The sequence below is a fragment of the Chiloscyllium punctatum genome, chromosome 14 (genome assembly GCF_047496795.1).
Source record: "Chiloscyllium punctatum isolate Juve2018m chromosome 14, sChiPun1.3, whole genome shotgun sequence".
Classification (NCBI taxonomy): Eukaryota; Metazoa; Chordata; class Chondrichthyes; order Orectolobiformes; family Hemiscylliidae; genus Chiloscyllium; species Chiloscyllium punctatum.
This window is the reverse complement of record NC_092752.1, coordinates 32,896,304-32,923,674: the sequence shown is the minus strand read 5'-3', so window position 1 is coordinate 32,923,674 and position 27,371 is coordinate 32,896,304. Positions and strand designations below refer to the sequence as shown.

Genomic DNA, 27,371 nt, shown 5'->3' with positions numbered 1-27,371 from the left:
TCATCCTTGAGTTTTAAAAAAAAGGAGCTGGTGAGATAGTTGATGAATTGGTTTTAATTTTCTAAAACTCTTTAGATTCAGAGAGGCTTCACTGGATTACAAAATAGCTAAATAAACTTCTTTATTAAAAAGGGAGGGAGAAAGACAGAAAGCAGGAAACTTCAGAACTGTTAGCTTAACATCGGCCATGGGGACAATGATAACAAGGTATTTGGCTATGTTCAAGGTTATTGGGCAAGGCCAATATGTTTTGTCAAAAGGAAATCATGTTTAGCTAATTTATTGGGATTCTTTAAAGAAGTAACTTGTGCTGTAGATGAAGGGGAACCGTTGGATGTATTGTACTTAGTTTTCCAAAAGGCATTTGATAAGATGCCACATTAAAGTCTAGTGCAAAAAATAAAATCTCATGGTGTAGGAGATAACATATTGGCATAGATATAAGATTGGCTTGCTAACAGGAAGTAGAGAGTAGGAATTAATGGGTCTTTTTCAGGCTGGCAAAATGTCATAAATGGTGTACCACAGGGATTGGTACTGGAACCTCAACCCTTTACAATTTATATAAATGGTTTGGATGAAGGAACTAAAGGTATGGTAGCTAAATTTGCTAGTGACACAAAGATGGATAGGAAACTGAATCATGAAGAAGATATAAGGTGCCTAAAAAGGAATATAAAATGGTTAAGTACGTGGGGAAATATTTGACAAATGGAGTACAATGTGGGAAAGTATGAACTTGTCAATTTTGGTAGAAAGATTTAAAAAGCATATCATCTAAATGGTGAGAGGTGTAGAGAGATCTGCATGAATCATAGTATGCAAATACCATAGTATACCTTAGTATGCAAGCACAGCAAGTATTTAAAAAAGCTAATAAGTACTATGTTTTATTGTGAGGAGAATTGAATGCAAGCGTAGCAAGGTTATACTCAGTTAAACAGGGCACTGGGGAGACTGCATTTGGAGTACTGTTTTCAGTACTAATTAATGTACTCACAGAAGGATTTTAATGCATTCATAGCAGTTGAAAGAAGATTTACTGAACTAATTCATGGAATAAGCAGCTTGCCTTATGAGGAAAGGCTAAATAGGTTCTCGAGTTCAGAACAATCAGAGGTAACTTATTTGAAACATGTAAGATCCTGATGGGACTTGACCAGGTGGATGTTGAAAGGACATTTTCCTCTCATGAATCCTGGAGTTCAATCCAGACAAATGTGAGGTGATGCATTTAGGCAAGTCTAATTCTGGAGCAAATTATACAATGAATGGAAGAGCCTTGGGAAAAGTTGATGGGCAGAGAGATCTGGGAGTGCAGGTCCATTGTACCCTGAAGGTGGCTGCACAAGTGTGGTCAAGAAGGCATATAGTATGCTTGCCTTCATTGGATGGTATTGAGTATAAGAGCTGGCAAGTCATGTTAAAATTGTGCAAGACATTGGTTCGGCTGCATTTAGAATACTGTGTACAGTTCTAGTCGCCACATTACCAAAAGGATGTGGATGCTTTGGAAAGGGTGCAGAGAAGGTTTACGAGGCTGATGCCTGGTATAGAAGATGCTAGCTATGAAGAGAGGTTGAGTAGGTTAGGTTTGTTTTTACTAGAAAAAAGGAGATTGGGGGGACCTGATTGAGGTTTACAAAATCATGAAGCGTATAGACAGGATGGATAAAGACAAGCTTTTTCCCAGGGTGAAGGTTTCAATAACAAGAGGTCATGCTTTCAAGGTGAGAGTTGAACAGTTTAAGGTGGCAATACTTCATACAGAGGATGGTGGGCATCTGGAACGTGTTGCCAGCAAAGGTGGTAGAGGCAGGCATGGTAGATTCATTTAAGATGCATCTGGACAGATGCATGAGTAGGTGAGGAGCAGATGCTTAGGAATTGGGCAACAGGTTTAGACAGTAGATTTGAATCGGCTCAGGCTAGGAGGGCCGAAGGGCCTGTTCAAGGGCTGTAAATTTTCTTTGCTCTTTGTTCTTTGTTAATCCTCAAGAATCTAGAACTAGGGGTTACAGTTTAAAAATACTCATGAAGAAACATTTTTTTTCTCTTAGAGACTTGTGAGTCTTTGAAATTCCCTTCCATGAAAGGCACTGGATACAGAATCTTTGAATATTTTAAGGCACAGATGAATAGATTCTTAATTACAAAAGGAATGCAAGATTATTGGGGATATGAGGGACTACAGAGCTGAGGTTAAAATGAGATCAGCCATGATTTTATTGAATGGTGGACAAGGCTCAAAGGACCAAAGGACACATGTTCCTTGTTCATTTGCTCCCAAATTGTGACCTCAGCACTGATCCCTGAAGCATTCCAGTAGTTAAAGGTTGCCATCCTGAAAAAAAGCCCCTTTATTTGACTCATTGTCTTCAAATAATTGGACTATCTTCTATCCACGCTAATATATTACCTGCAATACCATGGGCTCTTATCCTATTAGCCAGAACCTTATTAAAAGCCTTTTGGAAATTCTGTACAAAAGATGGATCTGGCCATGTCCCACAGCAGTAGTAGGACCACATCATATCACCTGTCCCTCATGGAAATGAGTATTTTGAAAAACACCTTTGACCACAGGTCCATTAAGGAGTGGTCAGCAAATGACTTCCTCAAGGCCTTATGGGAAAAGGAGACAGTTTTTGCTGTCTGATGGTTCCCTGAGCAGACTGTCAAAGTCATTTGGCAGAATGCCTCATCACCACAGCTGAACACGGAAATGGGTTTCGCCATCCTTCCTACACAGTGTGAATTGCCTAGGGCTCGCACCCTCCTGGCTCTACTCCCCGGATCGAATTCACTTTCTGCTCAACTGTCAGCTCCAGCTGCAATACAGCTCTTTTAGGAGAGCCAGACAATTTTAACTTGCGAAGGCAGTTACAATTGTGGGCCCTGCACCGCACGAAGTAGGACTAGTGCAGGCAGCGTAATTGAAGAACTTTATTTACACCTCTCCAACACAGAGGGCAATGTAATATTATTCTCCGCTATAACAATATATTTTCAGGGCCCCACTACTCATATGTCAGCCAATCAACAGTGTGGTTAGGCGATGGCTACATGACAACATCATTCAAATAAGCAGGCATCATGATGTCGGCTGCTATCTGCATTATAAACAACTGGCGTGGGGTAATCGTGTCTGAATTATATATTAGGTGCAATTTATATCTTTATTGTGTCGTTGCTTTATCTTTTTAGTAGCTAACTTTCAACAGAGAAAAAACATTGATTATAACCATTTCATTAAGCATTTCTGTGTCGGTATTGTTGAATGCTAATGAGGCAGAAACAGACCTCGAGAAATCCTGGTCGGGCATTTCGACCCTCGGGGATGTGGTCGGATGAGTGGGATTTGCTTGCGGTTCCCACCTGCTCCTTTGTATTTGGAAAGTGAAGGCGATTATTTCTCCCACATTTCGCGAGCTTTCAAGAACTGTATTTGCGAGGATTAATGCTTTATCGGGCTAAATCCTCAAAGCACTTTGGGGAGCTGTGTCCTTTGGTGATTGGCAGTTGAACTTTTACCTCACTCAGGCTAGAGAAAGCGTTTATTCGCTTGAGTAAGTGAGACTAAGAAAAACGCTCGTGATAGGTTCTCTGGGATAAGATTATCGCCACTGAATGTTTAGAAGACAAACGGGGCAGCTCGGCTGGAATGTGCTAAAGCTACAAACTCGGCAAGTTGTAAATCTGGAATTTGAAAATCAGGTATTCTCTTCCGCTCATTGCAAAATAGTACAATCCAAACCAGTGGTGGGAGCTACGTACTGTTAACGTGACGCTTTGGAACCCAAAACTTCAACTAAAAAATGATCTGAAGCGAATAATGTTCAATGTTGGTGGGAGATACAGTATTACAAGACCTGCCAGAAGTCTGGATGAATTGGATTCAGTTCAGAGTATCATTGTTCACAGGTAAGCATAATAAAGTGTAACATCGAATAGAAATGATTTATGCCGGAGACTAAACCGGTATCAGTTTTCCACGATTTTCTAAAACATAATTTGAAGGTTACGTCACGACGGAGTAAGTTTTGGGGTAAAATAAATCTAACAATGTAGTTACGTTAGCCTTAAATATTAAATTGCCGATCAATTCATTTCCAATAACATTTGCTTAATGGATTTTACGTTTCTGAAATTCCCTAGAAATCTATTGAACGTGCCCTTAGGAAAGATCACGCTGGGGGCAATACAACAAACTGCAGTTGATAAATTTCACGTGTCTTGGAGATTTTTAAATTCCGCAATAAACCAAAACATATCCCCCCCCCCCCCCCTGCAGAAATATGACAGCTTATTTAATTGAGATCAGTTCTGCTTTAGTTTAATATTCTGATGTCAAATGCAATACAGTGTGTGCCTGGAGCACAAATGCAATGTAAGCGAAATTTCACAAAACGCAGTGGGTGATAAGTCTGTTTTTCTTTAAGTAACAGGTCGTACTGCTTTGTTGTAGTGATCTTTTCCTGCCAACTCTCAAGTCAATCCAATTGTGTGTCAACAATAATGTCTCTGTCTAACAGCCCAAAGAGGAAGTTGGGCTACATTTATGAATCTGAACTGAACAAACTTAAGAATCTGAAATCCCAAATTTGCCTGTCCTAATCTCATCTAACAGCATAAGGCAGTTTCATAAAGAATATCAACTTCAAGGCTAAAAACCAGTGTAACTGTAAAGTTTACAAGGTTTATAAAACATGGCACATGATGCAGCATTATTTGCTTTCTTCTTTTGGAAGCAAGTGTCTGACCTAGTGCAAACGACTCACCCAGCTTCAGTTCAAATAATCATGAGATGAAAATAATCATGTTTCTTTTTCACTTTCTTCTTCCACGCCGTGCATTTGCTGACCAACAATTGAGTTTAGATGTTTTAAGAGTTTTCATGATTCAACTTTTTTTCCAACAAAAAGTCTCTGGTTCCGTCGAAACATTGTTTTCTGTACACAATTGTCTAACTTAGATGCGAAAGACTTTACTTAGAGAGTGCCCAAAAGATTTAGAGGATGATTCCATTATTACAGAACTGGAGTTGGCCTCCTTGGAAAAGGTTAAAGGAATTAATGGAAGTGTTCGAGTCATCAGGGGTCTAAGTCAGAGTAAATGGAGAGGAACTATTTCCATTGGCATAAAGGTCCAAACCCAAAAGCATGCACTAATGAGATTGGCAAAAGACAGAAGTCTTTATATATGTATATATATATATATATAGTGTTTGGGATCTGGCATATACAGCCTGAAAATGAGGTGGAGGCAGATATAATCGTGGTTTTCGAAAAACGGAATTAGGTAAGTGCCTGAAGAGAGAATTGCAGAGCTACGGTGAAAGAGCAGATGGATGGGGCTAGCAATTCTATGATTCTGTGATTGAAATCTCTCCTTTACCGTTCTTGACTAAACGATGTCTTCTTGAGAATTTAGGAACTCGTGTGACCTAAACAATACCACTTGTCCATCAAAACTTTTCTGAGCACAAAAAGTAAATGAAACCGAGTGAAAAACTAGTGGCCTTTCGGTGAGAGAGTCTCGCTGCGTTTGGGACAATTTGAGTGTTTGATTTGAAATCTTTTCACGTTAAGTTTGAACCATTTTTCTTGTAGCAAATGAAGGTCAAAATATACTAACAGATCTTACAAAGATGTTTCGGGTTGTGAGGTTGGGACTCGATAACTGGCGTATACGATAGAAACGTGTATATTTTGATTCAATGAATTCTAGGGCAGGTGAACATTTCAGATTTTCTTAGCGGGGTGCTAAGTGGGTTATATTAAGATCAACGTTTCCATATTTTGGCGCTTTTCCTCGGATCCATGATGATGATGATGTGTCCACTTGAATCAAGTAACAAATTGTTCTGCGCACATTTACACTCGGGAGAAATGTCTTTTCCCATTTTGTTCATTTCACTTTTGTAAAGATCCCATAAATGCTTGACCATTGGAGTTCATGTTAAAATAAAAGGGCCTTTGTTAGTGATCATTATCTCCTTTCCTTAAATAGTAATATTTGTAGTATTTGTAATTTTAGTAATGTTATAAACATTTTGTTTTGAATGATGTGAACAATCGTAGTGCACTCAGTTCCGTTCGACCGTTTCCTGTCAGATTCTGACGGACTTGTATATATATTTTACATTTTCATATTAAAACATTACTTTTGAATAAGTAATTTGATTTGATTTTTTTAGGTTCAATCATTACATCCATTTGAAACTTGATCATTATTGAGAGGTACATGAAGCAATAAAAGGTGTCTTGGTCATAGTATGGTCTTACCTCGGACAAGGTGAACTCCTCTGCATTGTGGGTTATTATGCTGGTTAACAGAGGATTTACCTGATGAAATTATGTGCTATATTGTCTAGCTGATCAAATTGATGAAAAGCTGATAAACAGAATTTAAAATGTGAAATTAATGTTTATAATATTGAAGGCGTAGACTATGAAATTTGGAATGATATTTAGGCTTTTTAACAATTGAGGTTAGTCGCCCTTATTAAATATAGGGCTTTTGCCCAAAACCTCGATTTTCCCACTCCTGGGATGCTACCTGACCTGCTGTGCTTTTCCAGCACCACTTTAATCTTAGCCCTTATTAGATTGCTATCCCTAATAATGTTGATGCTTCGGGCAGGTTCCTATGCAAACAAAAATCGAGGGATGCATTGCCTTTTACTTAGGAAACATTGTCTAGTTTGGTACTTTATGCAATTGGGGAAAAAATTGCCCAAGTTTTGGGCGTTGGAATAGAATGTTGATTTTTTTTCAGCGAGTCTGAAATATTTTGTATTTCAGCTCTAGAGTACGTAAAAAAGCTGGCACTTCAGTGCTGTCTTTGGAAAGTCCAGTTGTATCTAACAGGCTGTCCTTTAGATGAAATGAGGTCCTAGTTGCTTGCTCAGGTAGGCAAATTAGATTCAATGGCATTGATACAAAGGGAAAAGGGAGTTCTGCTACCTTTTCAACATTGCTTCCTTCAGCAGAAAGAACTGGCAAAGTGGTTAGCACTGCTGCCTCACAGCGCCAGAGACCTGGGTTCAATTCCCAACTGAGGCGACTGACTGTGTGGAGTTTGCACATTCTCCCCGTGTCTGCGTGGGTTTCCTCCGGGTGCTCCGGTTTCCTCCCACAGTCCAAAGATGTGCAGGTTAGGTGAATTGGTCATGCTAAATTGCCCGTAGTGTTAGGTAAAGGGGTAAATGTAGGGGTATGGATGGGTTGCGCTTCGGCGGGTCGGTGTGGACTTGTTGGGCTGAAGGGCCTGTTTCCACACCGTAAGTAATCTAATCTAACATATCAACTGGTCTTTTATTGAAATTATTGTTTATGTGGCCATTTTTTGCACACACATTGGTTGCCTGTCTCCAGCACCATTTCCGAGTGGCATGAACCGGTGATACAGTGTGAATCACTCTCACTCAACCTGTCTTTTATTGTGGAGTAACATTATTTGGAACGCATGTACTTATGAGATTTTTAATGTTCACAGAATATTGATAGGATAGCTCACTATGTGTGAACTTTAGAAAGTTCTAAGATAGTCCCAGGGATTTCTAAATTTGAAGAAAAAGCAGAAGGTGCTGGACAAACTCAGCAGGTCTGGCAGCACCGTGAGGAGAAACAGTTAACACTTCAAGTTCAATATGATAACTTCAGGACTGAAGAGAGAACTGGAAAAGTGATAGGTTTATACTTTAGTAAAAGGTAGATAGGAGCAAATGAACAGCAGTGACATTTAAGGGAAATATTAGAGATGCTGTAGAACAAAATGCATAAGGAGTGGTAATAGTTGTAGAGAAGAGAGAGGGCCAGCGTAATTTTCTGCAATTATTTCTCTGTTTTTATTTCAGATTTTCAGCATCAATGGTAGCTTCTTTTTAATTTCTAAAATTTGTCTTTTGTACAGCTGCTTTTATTAAACATAGGGTAACTGTCCTCATATTCTGTGTCAATTATCATTATTTTAATACGGCAGGGAAGTGGAAGCAAGTGAAGATAATAATTTGAAATAATCAATACAGGAACAATGGATTGGGTGGCCATCTTCTGTTCTTTAACATTTTCTGATTCTATTTCTTGTCTCTTACTATTGGACACCTAACCTGAATTGATAGAATGTAAATGTTACTGATGGAGACACAAAACTTGCATTGGAATTAACTCATTAGTATACACTGTATTGCCGTGAAGACAAAATTATTTGACAGTAACACAATATAGATAATAACACTAAAAATATTATTATGAGTTGATATACAATATGCATTTCAATGTATTGATATATTGGATAAACTTAAATAGGCTGATGTACTCACAGATACTTAAGCAGTAAGGACAAAAGTACTTTTTTCACCAAAATGGGAATCAACTTGTTGAACAAGATACAGCAGAAAGCCATTTGCACAGACAAGATTAATATACTAAATCTCCATCAGTAACATGAGCAGAGGGTATTTTCTTTACATTCCATCTATTCAGATTGAGTGTCTGATAGCAAGGGCAAGAAGTAGAATCAGAAAATGATACAGAACAGAAGATGGCCATTCAATCCATTATTGCTATGCTAGGTATTTGGGGAAAAAATTAACTTCAATTACACCCATTCCCCTGCTCATGTCCCTCATAGCTCTGCAAATCTTTCCCCTTCTAGTATTTATATAATTCTATTTTCAAATTATTGAATTTCAGTTAATAAACCCGAGGACATTGTATACTTTATTTACAGGGGCACAAAGTACAAGAGCAAGGAGGTTATGTTAAAATTGTACAGGAAGCTGACTTAGCCTCAGTTGAGAGTCGGGAAGATCTGGGTGCCATCTTTTAGGGAGGATGTAAAGGCATTTAAGACAGTGTGGAAAGGACTTCTGGGAATGATTTGAGGGCTCAGGAACATCAGTTAGGAAAATAGATTGGAGAAGTTATGACTGTTTTCCCTGTAAAAAAGAATGAGAGGAGATTTGATAGCTTTTCAAATTTGAATCTGGAAGAGATATAAAGGATTGGCAAAAAGAAAACAAAAGCAATTTGAGAAATGCAGTGAGTGGTTAAGATCTAGAATGCACTGCCTGAAAGTGAGCTGGAGACAAATTTAACTGAAGCATTCAAACAGGAATTAGACTATTATCTGAAAAAGGTTATAAAGAGAAGGCAGGAGAATTAATTAAATGAATTGCTCATTCAAAGAGCCACTCAGACATGATCGGATGAATTGCCTCTCTCTGCACTGTAACAATCCTGTGATTCTGCAAAATCAACCCACTCCATTGTGCAATTAATACATTTGATCAAGTTGGTTAAACATGATTTGTCTTTTAAATACCAATACCAGCTTATTTATTATCACATCTTTTACAAGTGCAAACTAACTTTGTCCAGTTTACTGTCTTTAAACATTTTCCCACTACTGATGTTAGGCTAACTGGCCTATAGTTACCAGGTTTGTCATTATTTTCTTTTAAGGCAAAAGTAAGTTGGAGTCCCAGCTGATGTTATTACTGGACAAGTCAGATCCTAGACTGAAATCTGGCTTGATAGATCATATTTTGATCTATGGTTTTAACAAATTAGTCTCTTGCTGAAATATAAGCAGATAATGCTGCAGATTTTACTTTAACAATAAATCCAGTTAATTAACTAAAGAAAAGAACCTACATCAAAAGTATAATGCCATTAATCCCAAAACATTCCTTTCTAATTTGAAAAAGAAACAATGGCTTTTGTACAGTACTGAAAAATGCCAAATGCAATATCCCAAAACACAACTCACACCAGAATTACTGTCTCTAATATTTCAGTAGGTTTAAATCACATGTAATTTTGACACATAGACTGTCAATACAGACAATTTCTTCCTAAACATAAATGTACTGTTTTCCCCAGAGTGGGGAAGTCCAAATCTAAAAGACATAGGTTTAAGTTGAGAGTGGGAAGTTTTAAAAGGGATCTTCAGGTCAACCTTTTCACACAGAGGGTGGTGCATGTTTGGAATGAGCTGCCAGAAGAAGTGGTGGAGGCTGGTACAATTACGACATTTAAAAGGCAAATGGATGTGTATATGAATAGAGAAAGTTTAGAGGGATATGGGACGAATGCTGGCAAATGGGACTAGATTAGGACCCGTGGAGACCCATGGAGGATTAGGAGACTAGGACCCGTGGACACAGCCTTAGAATTAGAGGGGGTAAATTCAGAACACAAATGCAGAGACATTTCTTCAGCCAGAGAGTGGTGGGCCTGTGGAATTCATTGCCGCAAAGTGCAGTGGAGGCTGGGACACTAAATGTCTTCAAGGCAGAGATTGATAAATTCTTGATGTCACAAGGAATTAAGGGCTACGGGGAGAATGCGGGTAAGTGGAGTTGAAATGCCCGTCAGCCATGATTGAATGGTGGAGTGGGCTCGATGGGCCGAGTGGTCTTACTTCCACTCCTATGTCTTATGGGTGACAAGGAATATGGAACATCTAGTCAAGAGGAAGAAGGAAGCTTAAGGTTGAGGAGGCAAGGATCAGACAGGGCTTTAGAGTGTTACAAGGCAGCCGGGAAGGAACTGAAGAATGGACTTAGGAGAGCTAGAAGGGGGATTAAGGAAAACACTAAGGTGTTCTACACTTATATGAGAATGGCCAGAGTAAGGGAGAGCCAATCAGGGATAGTGGAGGGAATTTGTGCCTGGAGTCAGAGGAGGTAGGGGAGATCCTTAATGAATACTTTGCTTCAGTATTCACTACTGAGAGGGACACTGACATTTCTGAAGATAGCATGAAACAGACTGATATGCTAGAACAGGTTGATGTTAGGAAGGAGGATGTGCTTAAAATTTTGAACAACATAAGGATAGATAAATCCTATGGGCCAGACAGGCAATACCCTAGATTACTACAGGAAGTAAGGGAAGAGATTGTTGCATTCTTGGTGATGTATCCTTACTGACCACTGGAATAGTACCAGATGCAGCTCATTCATCACAAAGCTATATTGACTATCAAACTATCATTTTCCAAGTAGTTATAAATCCTGTTAATCAGAATCCTCTCCAGTACTTTGCCCACCACTGACATAAGACTGACTGGTCTGTAATTCCCAGAGTTATCCCTGAACAAGGGAATGACTTTTGCCACCCTCCAATCATCTGGTACTACTCAAGTGGACAGTGAGGATACATCATCAAAGGCTCAGCAATCTCTTCCCTTGCTTCCTGTATTAACCTAGGGTATAGCTGTCTGGCCCAGAGGATTTATCTATCCTTATGTAGTTCAAACCTTACTGAACTCTTTAAGGATGTGACACATGTTGATGAAGGTAGAGCTGGGGAAGTTGTATACATGGATTTTAAGAAGGCGTTTGATAAGGTTCTCAATGGTAGGCTCATTCAGGAGGCATGGGATACAGGGAAACCTGTCTGTCTGGATACAGAATTGGCTGGCCCATGGAAGACAGAGGGTGGTGGTAGATGGAAAGTATTCTGACTGGAGCTTGGAGACCAGTGGTGTTCCACAGAGATCAGTTCTGGGGCATCTGCTGTTTGTGATTTTTTATAATTGACTTGGATGAAGAAGTGGAAAGATGAGGTAGTAAGTTTGCCGATGACATGACGGTTGGCGGAGATGTGGATAGTCTGGAGAGCTGTTGTAGGTTGCAACAGGACATTGACAGGATGCAGAGCTGGGCTGTTAAGTGGCAGATGAAGTTCAACCTGCAAAAATGTTAAGTCATTCACTTTGGAAGGCTGAATTTGAATGCAGAATACAGGTTTAAAGGCAGGATTCTTGGCAATGTGGAGGAACTGAGGGATCTTGGGGTCCACGTCCATAGATCCCTCAAGGTTGCCACTCAAGTTGATAGAGTTGTTAAGAAGGTGTATGGTGTGTTGGCTTTCATTAGCAGGGGAATTGAGTTTAAGAGCCACGAGGTTATGCTGCAGTTCTATATAGCCCTGGTTATTGTGTTCAGTTCTAGTCACCTCATTATAGGAAGGATGTGTAAGCTTTAGAAAGGGTGCAGAGGAGATTTACCAGGATGCTACCTGGACTGGAGGGCATGTCTTATGAAGAAAGGTTGAGGGAGCTAGGGTTTTTCTCATTGGAGGAAAGAAGGATGAGTGGTGACTTGATAAAGGTGTACAAGATGTTGAGAGGAATAGTCAGTGACTTTTTCCTATTGTGGTAATGTCTATCATGAGAGGTCATAATTTTTAGGTAATTGGAAGAAGGTTTAGGGGAGATGTCAGAGGTCTGTTCTTTACACAGAGAGTGGTGGGTACATGGAATGCGCTGCTAACAGTCGTAGTAGAGTCAGATACATTAGGCACATTTAAGTGACTCTTGGATAGGCAAATGGAAGATAGTAAAATGAAGGGTATGTAGGTTAGTCTGATCTTAGAGTAGGATAAAAGGCCAGCACAACATCGAGGGCCAAAAGGCCCCTCCTGTGCTGTACTGTTCTATGTTCTAACTGAAAAACTAAAAATGCAAACTTACAAGAAGTGATATTAAAACATACATAGATATCTCAATTTACATGACAAGAAAAATCAATCCTCGAGTCACTTGACATCACTTCCACATACAAGTAGGACTAGAGTGTCAGTTAGCTCAGTGCCTGGGCAGTTGGTTTGATCCCTGCTAGGGTTATCATGAAGGACTGTGCTTCTTAATAGTTCTTCTTGCCTAAAGTTTAGTGACCATCAGGTTAAGCACCTCCAGTCATCTAGCTCTAATGAGAGAGCCATACAGTCTGGTAGGACTATAATTACTTTACTTTTATACAGGAGGGTTGGAAGATTATAACCAGGTATTCTGTAATTTCCATTTCAAATATAATCATATATATATTTTCTTTCTTTATTTTATATCTCTGAAAAAGATAACTAATGAGGTAAAGGAGGACCTTTTGAGAAAAGAATTTGATTAGGTCACATTGTCTTTCTATACCAGCAGATGTTGCTGATTGCCCATTTTTGCATCATGGCATTTTATGAATATCATGAGGTAATGTTGTTTATTTTTGCCTGACATTTACAGTGGTACTGTCTTTGCCAGTTCAGTTGTGATTTGTGTTTAAATATTAAATTTGAGTTAATTATTTATACTGTGTTTGTTCCTGGGATACAAGTATTGCACATCTCTAGTTGGAAGGAGAGTATTAAGATTCATGGGTAGAGATGATTATGTAGAGAAAGTAGATGCCTTTCCAGAAGGATATTAGCAGTGGTCATATTTTTTTCTTTGTGGACTCTTCTTAAGATATGTCATGGACTACATTTTTTGACTTTCAGAGCTACATTTTCATTCTCAGTAACTTTTCATTATGTGAGATGCAATCCCATAGAAACATGATCTTCAGTATTTGTGTTTACATATCGCTTATTAGGACTCTCAAAATCAGAACTGAAAGACTTCATCAATATTCTCAATAACAATCAATTTTCCAATTAACTTAGAGCCATGGCACACAAAAAAAGCTAAAATTTCATAGATACCGCAGTAATTAAACTGGCACATGACAATAATAGCATATTAGCAATAAAAGTTTTGTTCAGTAAATAAACATGAAATTTGCACGGAATTCCTTACTATGCATGGGATGGAGGAATGTGGACCAAGGGCAGGCAGAAGGGATTAGTTTGATTCAGCATCATGTTCGGCACAACATTGTGGGCAGAATAGTCCATTTCAAATGACTTTGAATTTTCCTGATTCCCAGTCAGCTAGATATTGATTTGTTGACAGGCTCCTCTTGGCAGCCTCTCTCCCTATTTTTAGTCATTTGCTTCTCCCCTGTATTGCGGCCATTGGCTCCTCCTCATCTTCCACCCATCTCCCAATTACAGCCACTGATTTCTCCTCTCCAACTCTACTGCTTTGGCAGTCATTTAGTTCTTCTCCTTCCCCTTTCTAGCCACCCAGGATTTACATTGTCTGGCAATAGATCTGTTCTTCCTTGTACCTTGCCTGACAGATTCATTCTGTCTGGCAGATTGGTAGTCCCCCAGCCTTACTCAGCAGACTGACACTCCCCATCCAAGGTTCACGAGTTTTGTTCACAGTAACTACTCACCTTCTTGCTGCTCCTCCACTCAAAGGATGTTCTCCTTCTGCATAATGAGTTATCACAGCAAACATGGGAGGAGCAATTTCTTTCAAAAGATCTCAGTTCCATGGATACTGGTAACTTTTTTCTGATTGGTTTCCCATTATTCACTGTTCCTGAGTAATTTGACCAGTTTCAAGAGTAATATTGCCAATTGGCCCTGTGCAGTTCCGACAGTTGGACACTGCTATATCAATTCAGATTTACAACATTTTGGCAGCTTCCACAATCTTTTTAATTAATGCCTGACTAGATTTATTGAGTATTACTTTTTCATTACTTTCCATAATGAAATTTACGGTCATTAATTTGCACTTTTAAACAATTACCATAACTGCATGGCTGCGGATCATATGTCATGAAAGTGCCACAAAGAATTTTTGAGAACATGTGGAACTTGAAGTGACAAAAATGTAATCTAGATATTTATGCATAAATGTAACAAAATATATGCTAGTCAATCTATTTTGGTAAGAAATTTGATCATTCAGTTTCCTCTCACAGTCCAAAAATGTGCAGATTAGATGGATTTGCCATGTTAAATTGCCCTGTAGTTTCCAGGAATGTGCAGGTTAGGTGGATTAACCATGGTAAAAGTGGGTTTACGGGGATAGGATGGGATGCTGCTGAGAAGTTAATGCAAACTTGATGGGTCAAATGGCCTCCTTCTACTTTGTGGGGAATCTATGATAAGTGTGCATACAGTATAAAAATGCAAAATGTCAGTAAGTTGAAACAAAAGTGTGCATAAAACCTATGCAAATTGAGCGTATTTTATGGATATGACTGCAAATTTCCAGTGATATTATTGTAAATAGATATGAATGGAGACAGAATTTGGAGCTAATATGATGTCATTAACTACATTGATATCATGTGTACATTAGTATTCTCTAAATCTGTATCCTAAATAGCAAGTCTATTCACCAGGTTACAATGCTGTCTACATATCCTAAAGATGTCTAATATTACAACCACATGTAATGTTAATCAGAGGGAATTTATATCCCTGCTGGCCCAAAGATAACAGTGTAAATGCAGACTAAATTCCAACGTGATTTTGGAGTCAGCAAAATAATCCACATAATACTTCTGCTCAACTTTGTAACTGAATCTGTGCAAGCCTTAAGATACACCGCACAGGTTGGCGTTCGTCCAATACCAAATAGTCTCCCGTCAATACTTAATTGTTTGTTTAAATAAATAAAGGCCTCGAGGTGTAGTAATGTCTGGGATATCTCAGAAGTTTCTGAATAAAAATCCCACCGTGTTTATTGTTGACGCGCACTGTTGTCTGAGGCGAGTATCAGGGGTTTGGACCATGCCTGTGTCAAAGATAATGATTTCAGAAAAGCTGACCTCTGTTTGAGTTTTGATGAACGTTTTCCGTGCTCACGACTAAGAGTGATAGTTTTCAGTGGTTAAAACTAATCGATTCAACAAAACATTGGGCAGAAGGGCCTGTTTCTCTGATGAATGATTCGACGATTTACTGGTGACATTCGCTCCGCTTTAACAGCTTCTCTCGTTTCTATGGCTACGGAGCCGCGGCCAATCACGGCAGGAGACCGCCGGACACGTGGCGGGCCTGAAAACCCGGATGTTTCACAACATGGCGGCGGGCTGAGGGAAGTGCATTCCCCGACGGGAAGGTTTTCTGCCGGAGAGCGGCAGAGCTTCCGTCAAAAAGTGACGGGATGTCTTCCCGAATCACGGGTGTCGGCGGCACCGGGGAGCGGAGTTACGAGACGCCTGGCACCCGGGAGGATGCGAGGCCGGAAAGTGAGGGCGACGCGGAGTCAACGTCGTCCGCTGAGCTCACCACCGACACGGACTCGTGCTCCTCGCTGTAAGTTCAAAGTTGAGGCGTGGCGGCAGCTGGCTGCACGTCAGCCGGAGCGTGACAATACTGTCAGCATTCGGGAAGATATGATTCGGAGATGCCGGTGTTGGACTGGGGTGTACAAAGTTAAAAGTCACACAACACCAGGTTATAGTCCAACAGGTCTAATTGGAAGCACACTAGCTTTCGGAGCGACGCTCCTTCATCAGGTGGTAGTGGAGGGCTCGATCGTAACACAATTTATCGCTATAAATTCTGTGTTAGGATTCAGCCTCCACAATCGCCTGATGAAGGAGCGTCACTCCGAAAGCTAGTGTGCTTCCAATTAAACCTGTTGGACTATAACCTGGTGTTGTGTGATTTTTAACTTCAGGAAGATAGACTGCTGTCTGAGGTGGAGATTGACCAGAGTCTTTTCACAAACCTCGGCGGACTCCGTGCACGTTCCTAATATAGTTCTGCTACTTGCAATTGTGTTGCTGTAAGCTATTGCTACACAAAGTTAGGTAGGTCTGACATAACTGTGATAAATATTTACTGGATTAGTGGTGCTGGAAGAGCACAGCACAAAAGGGTGCAAAACCCTTTTGCCCGAAACGTCGATTTCGCTGCTCGTTGGATGCTGCCTGAACTGCTGTGCTCTTCCAGCACCACTAATCCAGTATTTGGTTTTCAGCATCTGCAGTCATTGTTTTTACCTTTATGATAAATATTTGGCCAGTGATTTTGCTAGATTACAACATTATCGGACATCGCAATTTATATTTGCTGATTTCATTGGTAATATCTTATCTAGAAATGTAGAAGCACAATACGAATGATGTTTGTAATTGATATCGTGGTATAGTGAGTGTCTTCTGGTAAACCTTGCGTCCTAATAAAATATTTGTTCATGGTGGTAATCTAATCGCGGGATTGCCAAATAGAAGTTGTTAGCGAATTCCTGTTTCCACAAAATATAAAGCTTTGACGGAGGCTTAACGACGCAGGGAATGTCCAAGCTTGAAATGCAGAGTTTTTAGAAATTTGTAGTCAGTTTGCAATCCACAGTTACACAATTTGCTGGACAATTTGACCACTAACCATTAGTCTGGTAAAAATGGGTTCTTGGAGTTTAATTTCCCACTCGTATTAAATAGTCTCTTGTGCTGCTAGATTTAGTAGGTAAAGGGTCAGGTTTAGTTAATAGCTGAACAGTGGATGAACGTTCATCAGTTACGCATTATTAAGATTAACCGCTCACTTTCTTGCTTTCAAAATCATAACTAAGATTTTAGATTTCGGTAAGGGATGACACCCAAATTGTATGGAGTAAAGTGAATGAATTTGTTGAGGGGTAAAATGACATAAGATCAACAGAAGGTAATATTGTGATATTGAACTTGAGATATCAAATCAGTTTATACCAGTGATACTCAGTGAACAGAAACCACAGAATGTCCACAGCTCTTTATCTGATGTAAAATTTATTGTAAGCAGAACTTGTGAGAAGCCACTAGGTTTCTGTGCCAGAAATACAAAACTGGTTTAAAGAATGACCAGAGCAAGTGATTTGTAGAATAGTAAATTGTAAGTGCAAGGTATTTCCAATCTGGGATCACCACTAAAACCTGAAGGAAAGAAAACCAATCTACATACAAATGAAGACAGATACAACAAAAATTGGGAAGTGGGTGGAAAGAGACCAGGAAATCCAGAAACTTGCTGGCAGCATTGACTTGTGGGAACTCTTCAGTACAGTCAAGTCAATCTCTGCCTGGATGTGCAAAAGCCTACCTGGCACACAGAATGGCACTCATCAAGAACAATTAGGCTGTTAATTTTTATTGGAAGATGAATTTTGAGGTTCTTGTATCTTGGAAATCCCAACCAAAATACTGAAGAAAAACAGAGAAACATTCTTGGCATAAATACATGATGTCCTTTTCCCTCACCTGGCATTGTCAAAGTGAAGGAGATAGGCAAAAGCTATTTTTGGTGGACTCAGCTTCAGATTTGAGGCGAAGGTGGGAATATGTGCTATTTGTGCAAAAGTTTGCAATCTAACTCCATTACACCCATGCAGAATCCATATTGACTATACTAGACCTGTCTGAAGGGGGAATGTTTACACAGTGGTTGATGCACATACTAAATCTCTCACTTATCTCTCCACCCTTCAGGCTCTCCGCCTGTCTTCCTGATGAAGGGCTTTTGCACGAAACGTTGATTTTACTGCTCCTCGGTTGCTGTCTGAGCTGCTGTGCTTTTCCAGTACCACTCTAATCTGGACTCTGGTTTCCAGCATCTGCAGTCATTGTTTTTACCTAAATGGTGTAGTCATCATGAAGATGACACCTTCAGAGAAAAATCACTGAAAGACTGAGGGAGATCTTTGCGAGATTTGGTTATCCAGAAAAACTTGTTAATGATTGTCCACAGTTTATATCACAAGAATTTATGCGTTATCTAAAGCAAAAAGGAATTCAGCATATTAGATCAGCTCCTTATCACCCAGCCACAAATGTTTGACAGAAAGGTTTATTCAATGAAACATTCCTTAATGGTAACTTGAGAACAAGAATCATTAAGTAAAAGACTGAGCCAGTTTTTGTTGACATACTGGAACATGGCTCACTCGATGACTTTGAGTTCTCTATTGTTGTTCATGGTAAAGCATCAGTTATGAAAAGTAGTTCATTGTCTTTTGTCATGAGTGATTTAAGCTATTGTTGATAGGAAACAACAGAATCTGTTTTCCACTGAGAGAACAAGGCCATATGCGGTCTCTTTCAATAAAGGTCAAGAACAAGGGACAGGATGTACATGTATTTGGAAAGGCAAGGATTGATTAGGGATCGTGTCTCACAAACTTGCAGTTTTTTGAAGAAGTAACAAAGAGGATTGATGAGGGCAGAGAGGTAGATGTGATCTATATGGACTTCAGTAAGGCATTTGACAAGGTTCCCCATGGGAGACTGATTAGCAAGGTTAGATCTCACGGAATACAGGGAGAACTAGCCATTTGGATATAGAACTGACTCAAAGGGAGAAAACAGGGTGGTGGTGGAGGGTTGTTTTTCAGACTGGAGGCCTGTGACCAGTGGAGTGCCACAAGGATCGGCACTGGGTCCACTACTTTTTGTCATTTACATAAATGATTTGGATGTGAGCATAAGAGGTACAGTTATTAAGTTTGCAGATGACACCAAAATTGGGGCTGTAGTGGACAGCGAAGAAGGTTACCTCAGATTACAACAGGATCTTGACCAGATGGGCCAATGGGCTGAGAAGTGGCAGATGAAGTTTAATTCAGATAAATGTGAGGTGCTGTGTTTTGGGAAAGCAAATCTTAGCAGGACTTATACACTTAATGGTAAGGTCCTAGGGAGTGTTGCTTCTTGAAAGTGGAGTCCCCCGAAAACGTCCTCTCCACATCTACTCTGTCAAGACTGCTCAGGATCTTGGTCTTTTTTGGTCAAGTTGAATCAAGGGCAAGGTGTTCAACAAAATGAATACAAGGAAAGTCATTAATGAAAATGAGACTAAAGAATGACAAATCACCGATGTCAGGGTGTTTCTATTCCATGGTTATCAAAGTATTTGGATACTACAATATTACAAAATGTTCTCTTAGGAAATGTCTCTCTCACATTGTGAAGTTGCTAGTGTCGTTCTGCTGTGAAGAGTGACCAGGGAAATCTAGGGGCATTGCCTGGCATATGTTGTCAGGAAACGTCAGGAGTGTAATCAAGAATAAATGGCAGTGGAATAGGGCTTCTGAGCCTGGGACTCATCCACTGTCTGCTCTCTCTTTCTCGTTTCTTTCCCTCTTGTTGAAGAGTTCGGTCATGGAGATTGCCTCACACAGACTTGAGTGGGCCCAGCATGGGCTCATTGTGGCGGCATCAGAGGCAAATTTAGGTTCCTGGTAGCTACTGCTTTGAGAAGGCGGTTCCAATCGACTTGTAGCTACTGCGACGGAGGCACGTTTGGGTTCCCGTGGCATCTACATCCAGTGCAGAGTTATGGAGGCAAGTTTGTGCCCATATGAAACCAGGCTGTATCAGCAGTGGCTGCATCGCTGAGGTGCATCTGAAGTGGACTCATGGCGGTAGACTCAAGTTTGGGCTTGTATGGTACCTGGAGGTAGTGGTGGTGTCTGCATTGGCATAGTCCAGTGAGGACTCATAGTGGCGAGGGCATAGGTTGAGAGACGAGATGGCGGCATATATGAGGAACAGCTGAGGTTCTTGGGATTGTATTCATTGGAGTTTAGAAGATTAAGGGGAGACTTAATAGAGACGTACAAGATAATACATGGCTTGGAAAGGGTGGATGCTAGGAAATTGTTTCCGTTAGGTGAGGAGACTAGGACCCATGGACACAGCTTTCGAATTCGAGGGGGTAAATTCAGAACAGAAATGTGGAGACATTTCTTCAGCCAGAGAGTGGTGGGCCTGTGGAATTCATTGCTGCAGAGTGCAGTGGAGGCCGGGACGCTAAATGTCTTCAAGGCAGAGATTGATAGATTCTTGTTGTCTCGGGGAATTAAGGGCTACGGGGAGAATGCGGGTAAGTGGAGTTGAAGTGCCCAGCAGCCATGATCGAATGGCGGAGTGGACTCGATGGGCCGAATGGCCTTAGTTCCACTCCTATGTCTTATGGTCTTATGGCAAGTGGTGACTTTCATTCCAGTGGCAGTGGTACAGCGAAGGGGACCCACGTCTGGCTACTAATCCCATGGTGGAGCACTTAACAAGAAGCACTGTAAAGTTGAACACTGTTTCTTTATTTTTCTGCCTTTATATTCTATGTTTTGGTTTATTTTTCTTTGTTTTAAGATGGCACCAGAAAGTGGCGACACTGTACACTTTTCACTATTTTGTAACAAAATACATATGACAATAAATAAATCAAATGCCTGAACATTTTGAAAATTTGAGCTGGGGGAATCAGTATTGATTTTTAAAGGGCACGTGTTTAAAGTAATGGTCAGAGGAATGTCTATTGACTTCCAGAAGGTATTTGAAGTCATAGAGTCATACAGCATGGAAACATACCCTTTGGGCTAACTCATCCGCACTGACCAGACATCTCAATCTGACCTAGTTCCATTGGCCAGCACTTGGCCTATATCCCACTAAACCAAACCTATTCTCATACCATCCAGACGCCTTTTCAATGTTGTAATTGTACCTTCCTCCACAACTGCCTTTGGCAGTTCATTCCATACATACACCAGCCTCCCCATGATAAAAGTTACCCCTCCATTCTTTAAAACCTATATCCTCTAGTTTTGGGCTCCCTCCATCCTAGCGAAAGACCTGAGCTATTCACCTTATTCATGCCCCTCATGATTCTATAAACTTCTTTAATATCACCCCCCAGCCTTCAATGTTACAGGGAAAAAAGTCCCAGCCTATTTAGCCTCTCCCTATAGTTCAAACAGAAAATCTCAAATTTAACAACATCTTTCCTATAGAAGGGCAACCAGAATTGTATGCAGTTTTCAAAAGTGGCCTCGCCAATGACCTGTACAACCACAACATGACATCCCAACTCTTATATTCAGTGTTCTGATCAATGAAGGCAAACATGCCAAACTTATTAAGCACTCTGTCTAGCTGTGACTCAAAGTTTGAGGAACTATGCCCCTGCACCCTTGAGTCTCTTTGTTGAACAATACTCCTCAGGGTCCTTACCATTAATTGTACAAGTCCTGTCCTGATTTGCCTTACCAAAATGCAACACCTCACATTTATGTAAATTAACCTCCATCTGCAACTCCTACACCCATTGACCCATCTTATCAAGGTCTCGTTGTACTCTAAGATAATCTTCTTCACTGTCCACTACACCACCTATTTTGGTGTTCTTTAGCAAACTTACTAACCATACCTCCTACATTCAGATCCAAATAATTTACAGATATGATGAAAGGCAGTGGACCCAGCTGCAATCCTTGCTGGTCACAGACACAGGTCTGAAAAGTAACCCTCAACAACCACCAACCTTTAAAGCCAATTTTGTAACCAATTGGCTAGCTTCCCCTTAATCCCATACTATCTAACCTTAACCAGTCTACTAACTGGAATCTTGTTAAATGCTTTGCTGAAATCTGTACATAGAAATTCCTTCATAAGCAACAACAGGCCATTCTGTTATAATACAAGATTCATGAACACAGATTCACTATAATGTGATTGATGAATTGGGGGCGCTGTTTCTATAGTGCGAATTTTAAAAAACGTGTTGGCTGTAACGCAACTATAGCACCAACTCTTTAAAAGTCCCACATTCAAGCCCTGAGAGGTCCTCACTCCACCTCAGATAAACACACAAGATGTAAGAGAAGTTTTCCATTGTATATTAAAACCAAAAGTATAATTGTCAATTTATGTGAAATTGAAGTTCAGCGATGGTGCCTTCACTAAAGATGAAAAGTTCAGATGAACCTAGATAGTTGAAGGCAAAAGCTGCAGAATTTCTTCAAAGTCAGTGATGTTTGAAGTGGTTTGCTTTTCATGCAAATATAGGAATCTTCCTGGAAACCAGTTTTCAAGGAGGTTGCAGTTCTGGTGGGTGGAATAGACTGATTTAAGAGTTCTGATATTTTTAATGAAACTCTTTAAAATGTCAAGGTAGTTTGGTCATATGATATTGTCCATTGTTGAACCATTTATTTGACTGAGTTAACTTCTGTCTGTCTGGTTTAAAAATTAATTGATCACTTGAGGCGATGAATGGTAGCTTTGAGTTCTTTTGCAAGGATAATAAATTTATATGTTTCCTTTTACTAAATACATGGGAGTACTTCGAACTATATGGAGCATATTGATAGACTTCAATAGGACATAATATGGTGAAATGGCATGTGGCTGATGAAATTTAATTCAGCAAAGTGTGAAATGATCCATTTTATTAGGAAGAACAATAGATGCAATACAAAATAAAAGTACGCTTGTACCAGGGATGTAGGAAAAGTGGTGGTTGAGAATGTGGTGAGGTAAGGCATTCTGCTGTTTATAAATTGATGTCATGATAACTAAATCAAAATGTTATGGACCAAGCCAGACCCCTCAAAACATTTCAAGACGGTACCCCATACCTAACATTGCTAGTTGTTTTAAGTAGGTGTAAAGTGGGTACTCCAGGAGGGAATCAGCTGGTCAAACCACTTAGTTTTAAACAAAACAGAGTTTATTTCCAAGATTGTTGAATGAAACACAAAGAACAGAATACCGAAAAACCCAACAGACTATCCAAACTTGATGGTGCTGTTCCAAAATACTTGCAACAATCCCATAAACACCCCTTGACACAAAAAATAAAACCAAACACAAGTTCTTACAGGATAGGAGTCAGAGAGAGAGAGAGAGAGAGAGAGAGCCTGGGCCCAGCTTTTTTTCACATGATGACGAAGAGAAGAAAACAAACCAGAGAAAAGCTGAGCTGGAAGAACTGGCCACCCCCCACCCCCTTTTCATTATACAGGCTATTTTTAACTTGAAAGCCTTCTGCCTGAGGCAGTGTCTGTCAGCTAATATAAACTCATCCAAACTCAGACTTTTCAGAATCTGTATTTTTACAACCCCTGAAGGAAAAAAAACAAGGACAACCTAACTTTGTTAAAGGAACAGCATTGTCACAAAACCTACAATGATAAACATTTTTATAAAAAGCTGCTTTGGTCTCAGCCAAAGTATTCTATCTGATTATCAATTCTGCACTTTAGGAAGGATATGAAAGCTTTGGAGAAAAGATTTAATGGGAGGTTTGAGAGATGTGAAACTACAATTATCTGGGTTATCCTGAGGGTGGACCTTGACAGTGATATGGAAAATTGTGAGTGTAAACAGAATAGATGACGAAGAACTTGGCCAATAATCAGTACACCAAGTTAAGATTTTTCTGAGGAAGAGTCACTGGATCAGATTTCTCTGCACCCATGCTGCCAGACCTGAACATTTCTGGCAATTTCTGTTTTCGTTTCAGGTTTGCACCATCCACAGTTGTTTTGTGTTTTTTTTGACAGATTTAAAGTCATTTGTGGAAGACGTGAGGAGTAGTTATTGTTTTATGTTGCAAATGGTTAGACTCTGGCATGCATTGCATGAGTGAATGGTAAAGGCTGATTCAATCATGGCTTGTAAAAGGGAATTGGAGAGGTACCTAAATAGAAAGAGTACTGGATTTCAGGAATAGTATAGGTGAATATGATTAGGAGACTTGCTTTTTGCAGGGAGATGACCAGAGCCCAATGGGCCAAATGGACTCCTGCATTCCAGTAATTGTGATACATAACAGGCTCGAGGTGATACATGACCTAGCCCTGTTTCATCGTACTATCTTTGCAAAAATAACTGTTTTTTCCAGATCAGTACATTGTGCAGGGGTACATTTCCTAAGCATCATTCCCTCTGTTTACAGTGCTTCTCTTTGAAAACAAACTATTTATTTAGGAGAATGTAAACATCAATTGCACTTTTCTTTATATTCGTTCAAGGAGTGTGGGTGTCACTAATCTGGCATTTATTGCCTATCCCTAATTGCCCTTAAAGGTGATAATGAGCTGTTGTCTTAAACTGCTGAAGCTCTTAGGGTGGAGGTACAATCTTGTGCTATTAGGAAGGAAGGCCCAGGACTTTGACCCAGTAACAGAGAAGAACTATTTGGTGTATGACCTTGAAGTAGAACTTGAAGGTGGTGGCATTCTCATCTGCTGCCCTTGTCTTTCTCAGTGTTATGGAAACTAGTTTATAAGGTGTTATTGAAGGGGTTTTGGTCAGATACTGTAATACATTTTGTATATGTTACATAATGCTTCAGTGTGCTTTATGAAGGTGGTGAATGAGGTGGATGGCAATGCCAATAAAGTGTCCAGCTTATTGAATGTTGTAGAGGCTGTACTAATTCAGCAGGTGGGCAGTATTTCACGACAAAGGTAAAAGCAAAGTACTGTGTATGCTAGAAATCTGAAGAGTCATATCAGACTTGAAACATTAACTTTGTTTCTCTTGCCACAAATGCTGCCAGGCCTGTTGAGTTTTTCTACCATTTTCTGATCTTGTTTACATATTCCATTACATTCCTGACTTCTGCCTTGTAGGTAGTACACTGGTATTGGAGAGATATATGGATCATAAATGCTAAGAGCGAATAACAAGTTATTAATATATAATTCCTGCATTTTCTGGTACATTTTCACTTTTGCCTCATCACTGCATTGCTTCCTCTACGGTGACCTTTCTGAAAATAATAATTTTTTTGAATTGAATACATTGGACAGATTCATGAGTCCCTTTTTAATTTATTTCTCCTGCTACTTGACATGATTTAAAATGAAATTCTGTGTTTGTGAAGTGACTTTCATAAGCTCAGGACGTACAAATTAGGTTTTTTTTTCAAAGTGTAGTCACTTGTAATTAATGGAAAAAGTATAATCACTTTATCCAGAGAAATGTTTCACAAACTATAATTAGCAGGTATATTAGAAAATGTTAGTGTAAATAATATGGGTTTAGTACGGATGGCAGGAGAACTTATAGTTGTGAATAAGGAAATGGCAAATATTTTAACACTAAGTATTCCTGAAGCAGAGGGGAGCGAGAAGGAAGGAATGAACAGTTTAGTATTAGTGAAGAGAAAAAACTGGAGAAATCAACAGGATTAAAATTTGACAAACCTCCTAGATTGTTGTATCATTTTAAAAAGGCGTGGCTTTTTAAAAAAATTTGTTTGCGGATATGGGTATCACTGGCTACACCAACATTTATTTCCTATCCTGTATTGCCTTAGGGGAGAAAAGGTAAAAACGAGGACTGCAGATGCTGGAAACCTGAGTCTGGGTTAGAGTGGTGCTGGAAAAGCACAGCAGGTCAGGCAGCATCCAAAGAGCAGGAAAATCGACATTTCGGGCAAAAGCCCTTCATCAGGAATACAGGCAGGGAGCCTGCAGGCTGGAGAGATAAATGAGAGGGGAATACGGGTGGGGAGAAAATAGCAAAGAATACAATGGGTGAATGGCGTTGGGGATGAAGGTGATAAGTCAGAGAGGAGAATAGAGTGGATAGGTGGAAAGGAAGATAGGCAAGTATGACAGGTCATGGGGACAATGCTGAGCTGGAAGGTTGGAACTGGGGTGAGGTGGGGGAAGGGGAAATGAGGAGACTGTTGAAGTCCACATTGATGCCCTGGGGTTGAAGTGTTCCGAGTCGGAAGATGAGGCGTTCTTCCTCCAGACGTCGGGTGGTGAGGGAGCGGCAGTGGAGGCGGCCCAGGACCTCCGTGTCCCCAGCAGAGTGAGAGGGGGAGTTGAAATGTTGGGCCACAGGGCGGTGGAGTCTATTGGTGCGGGTGTCCCGGAGATGTTCCCTAAAGCGCTCTGCAAGGAGGCGTCCAGTCTCCCCAATGTAGAGGAAACTGCATCGGGAGCAACGGATTCAGTAAATGACATTGATGGATGTGGAAGGCTCCTTTTGGGGCCTTGGATGGAGTTGAGGGAGGAGGTGTGGCCACAGGTTTTGCAATTCCTGCGGTGACAGGGGAAGGTGCCAAGATGGGAGAGTGGGTTGTTGAGAGGCGTGGACCCGACCAGGTGGTCACAGAGGAAATGGTCTTTGCAGAAAGTGAAAAGGGGTGGGGAGGGAAATATATCCCTGGTGGTGGGGTCTTTTTGGTGGTGGCGGAAATGTCAGCGGATGATGCGGTTTACGCGAAGGTTGGTAGGGTGGAAGGTGAGCACCAGGGACGTTCTGTCCTTGTTACAGTTGGAGGGGTGGGGTTCAAGGACGGAGGTTCGGGATGTGGACGAGATGCGTTGGAGGGCATCTTGAACCACGTGGGAAGGGATGTTGCGGTCTCTTAAGAAGGAGGCCATCTGGTATGTTCTGTATTGGAATTGGTCCTCCTGGAAGCAGATACAGTGGAGGCGGAGGAATTGGGAATACAGGAATGGCATTTTTGCAGGAGGTAAGGTGGGAAGAGGTGTAATCCAGGTAGCTGTGGGAGTCGGTGGGTTTGTAAAAAATGTCACTGTCAAGTCAGTCATCATTAATGGAGATGGAGAGGTCCAGGAAGGGGAGGGAGGTGTCAGAGATGGTCCTGGTAAATTTAAGGTCAGGGTGGAATGTGTTGGTGAAATTGATGAACTGCTGAACCTCCTCGCGGGAACATGAGGTGGTGCCGATGCAGTCATCAATGTAGTGGAGGAAGAGGTGGGGAGTGGTACTGGTGTAACTACGGAAGATGGACTATTCTACGTAGCCAACAGGCATAGCTGGGGCCCATACGTGTGCCCATGGCTACCCCTTTGGTCTGGAGGAAGTGGGAGGATTCAAAGGAGAAATTGTTGAGGGTGAGGACCAGTTCAGCCAAACAAATGCGAGTGTCAGTGGAAGGGTTGCTGTTGGGGACATCTGGAGAGGAAGAAATGGAGGGCTTGGA

General features: G+C 40.5%; 1 protein-coding gene across 2 annotated transcripts in view; it reads left to right on the top strand.

Annotated features, from left to right (window-relative positions):
* The first annotated feature begins 3,344 nt into the window (after positions 1-3,344).
* intu (inturned planar cell polarity protein) overlaps positions 3,345-27,371 on the top strand; it is a 125,776-nt gene continuing 101,749 nt past the window's right edge. The window contains exon 1 of one of the 2 annotated variants that reach the window (XM_072584174.1): positions 3,345-3,924. In XM_072584174.1, coding sequence (XP_072440275.1) covers positions 3,836-3,924 — 89 coding nt within the window. In that variant the 5' untranslated portion in view covers positions 3,345-3,835. Of the gene's footprint in view, positions 3,925-15,680; positions 15,951-27,371 lie in introns of those variants that run through there. The other variant, XM_072584172.1, reaches the window with a different exon arrangement.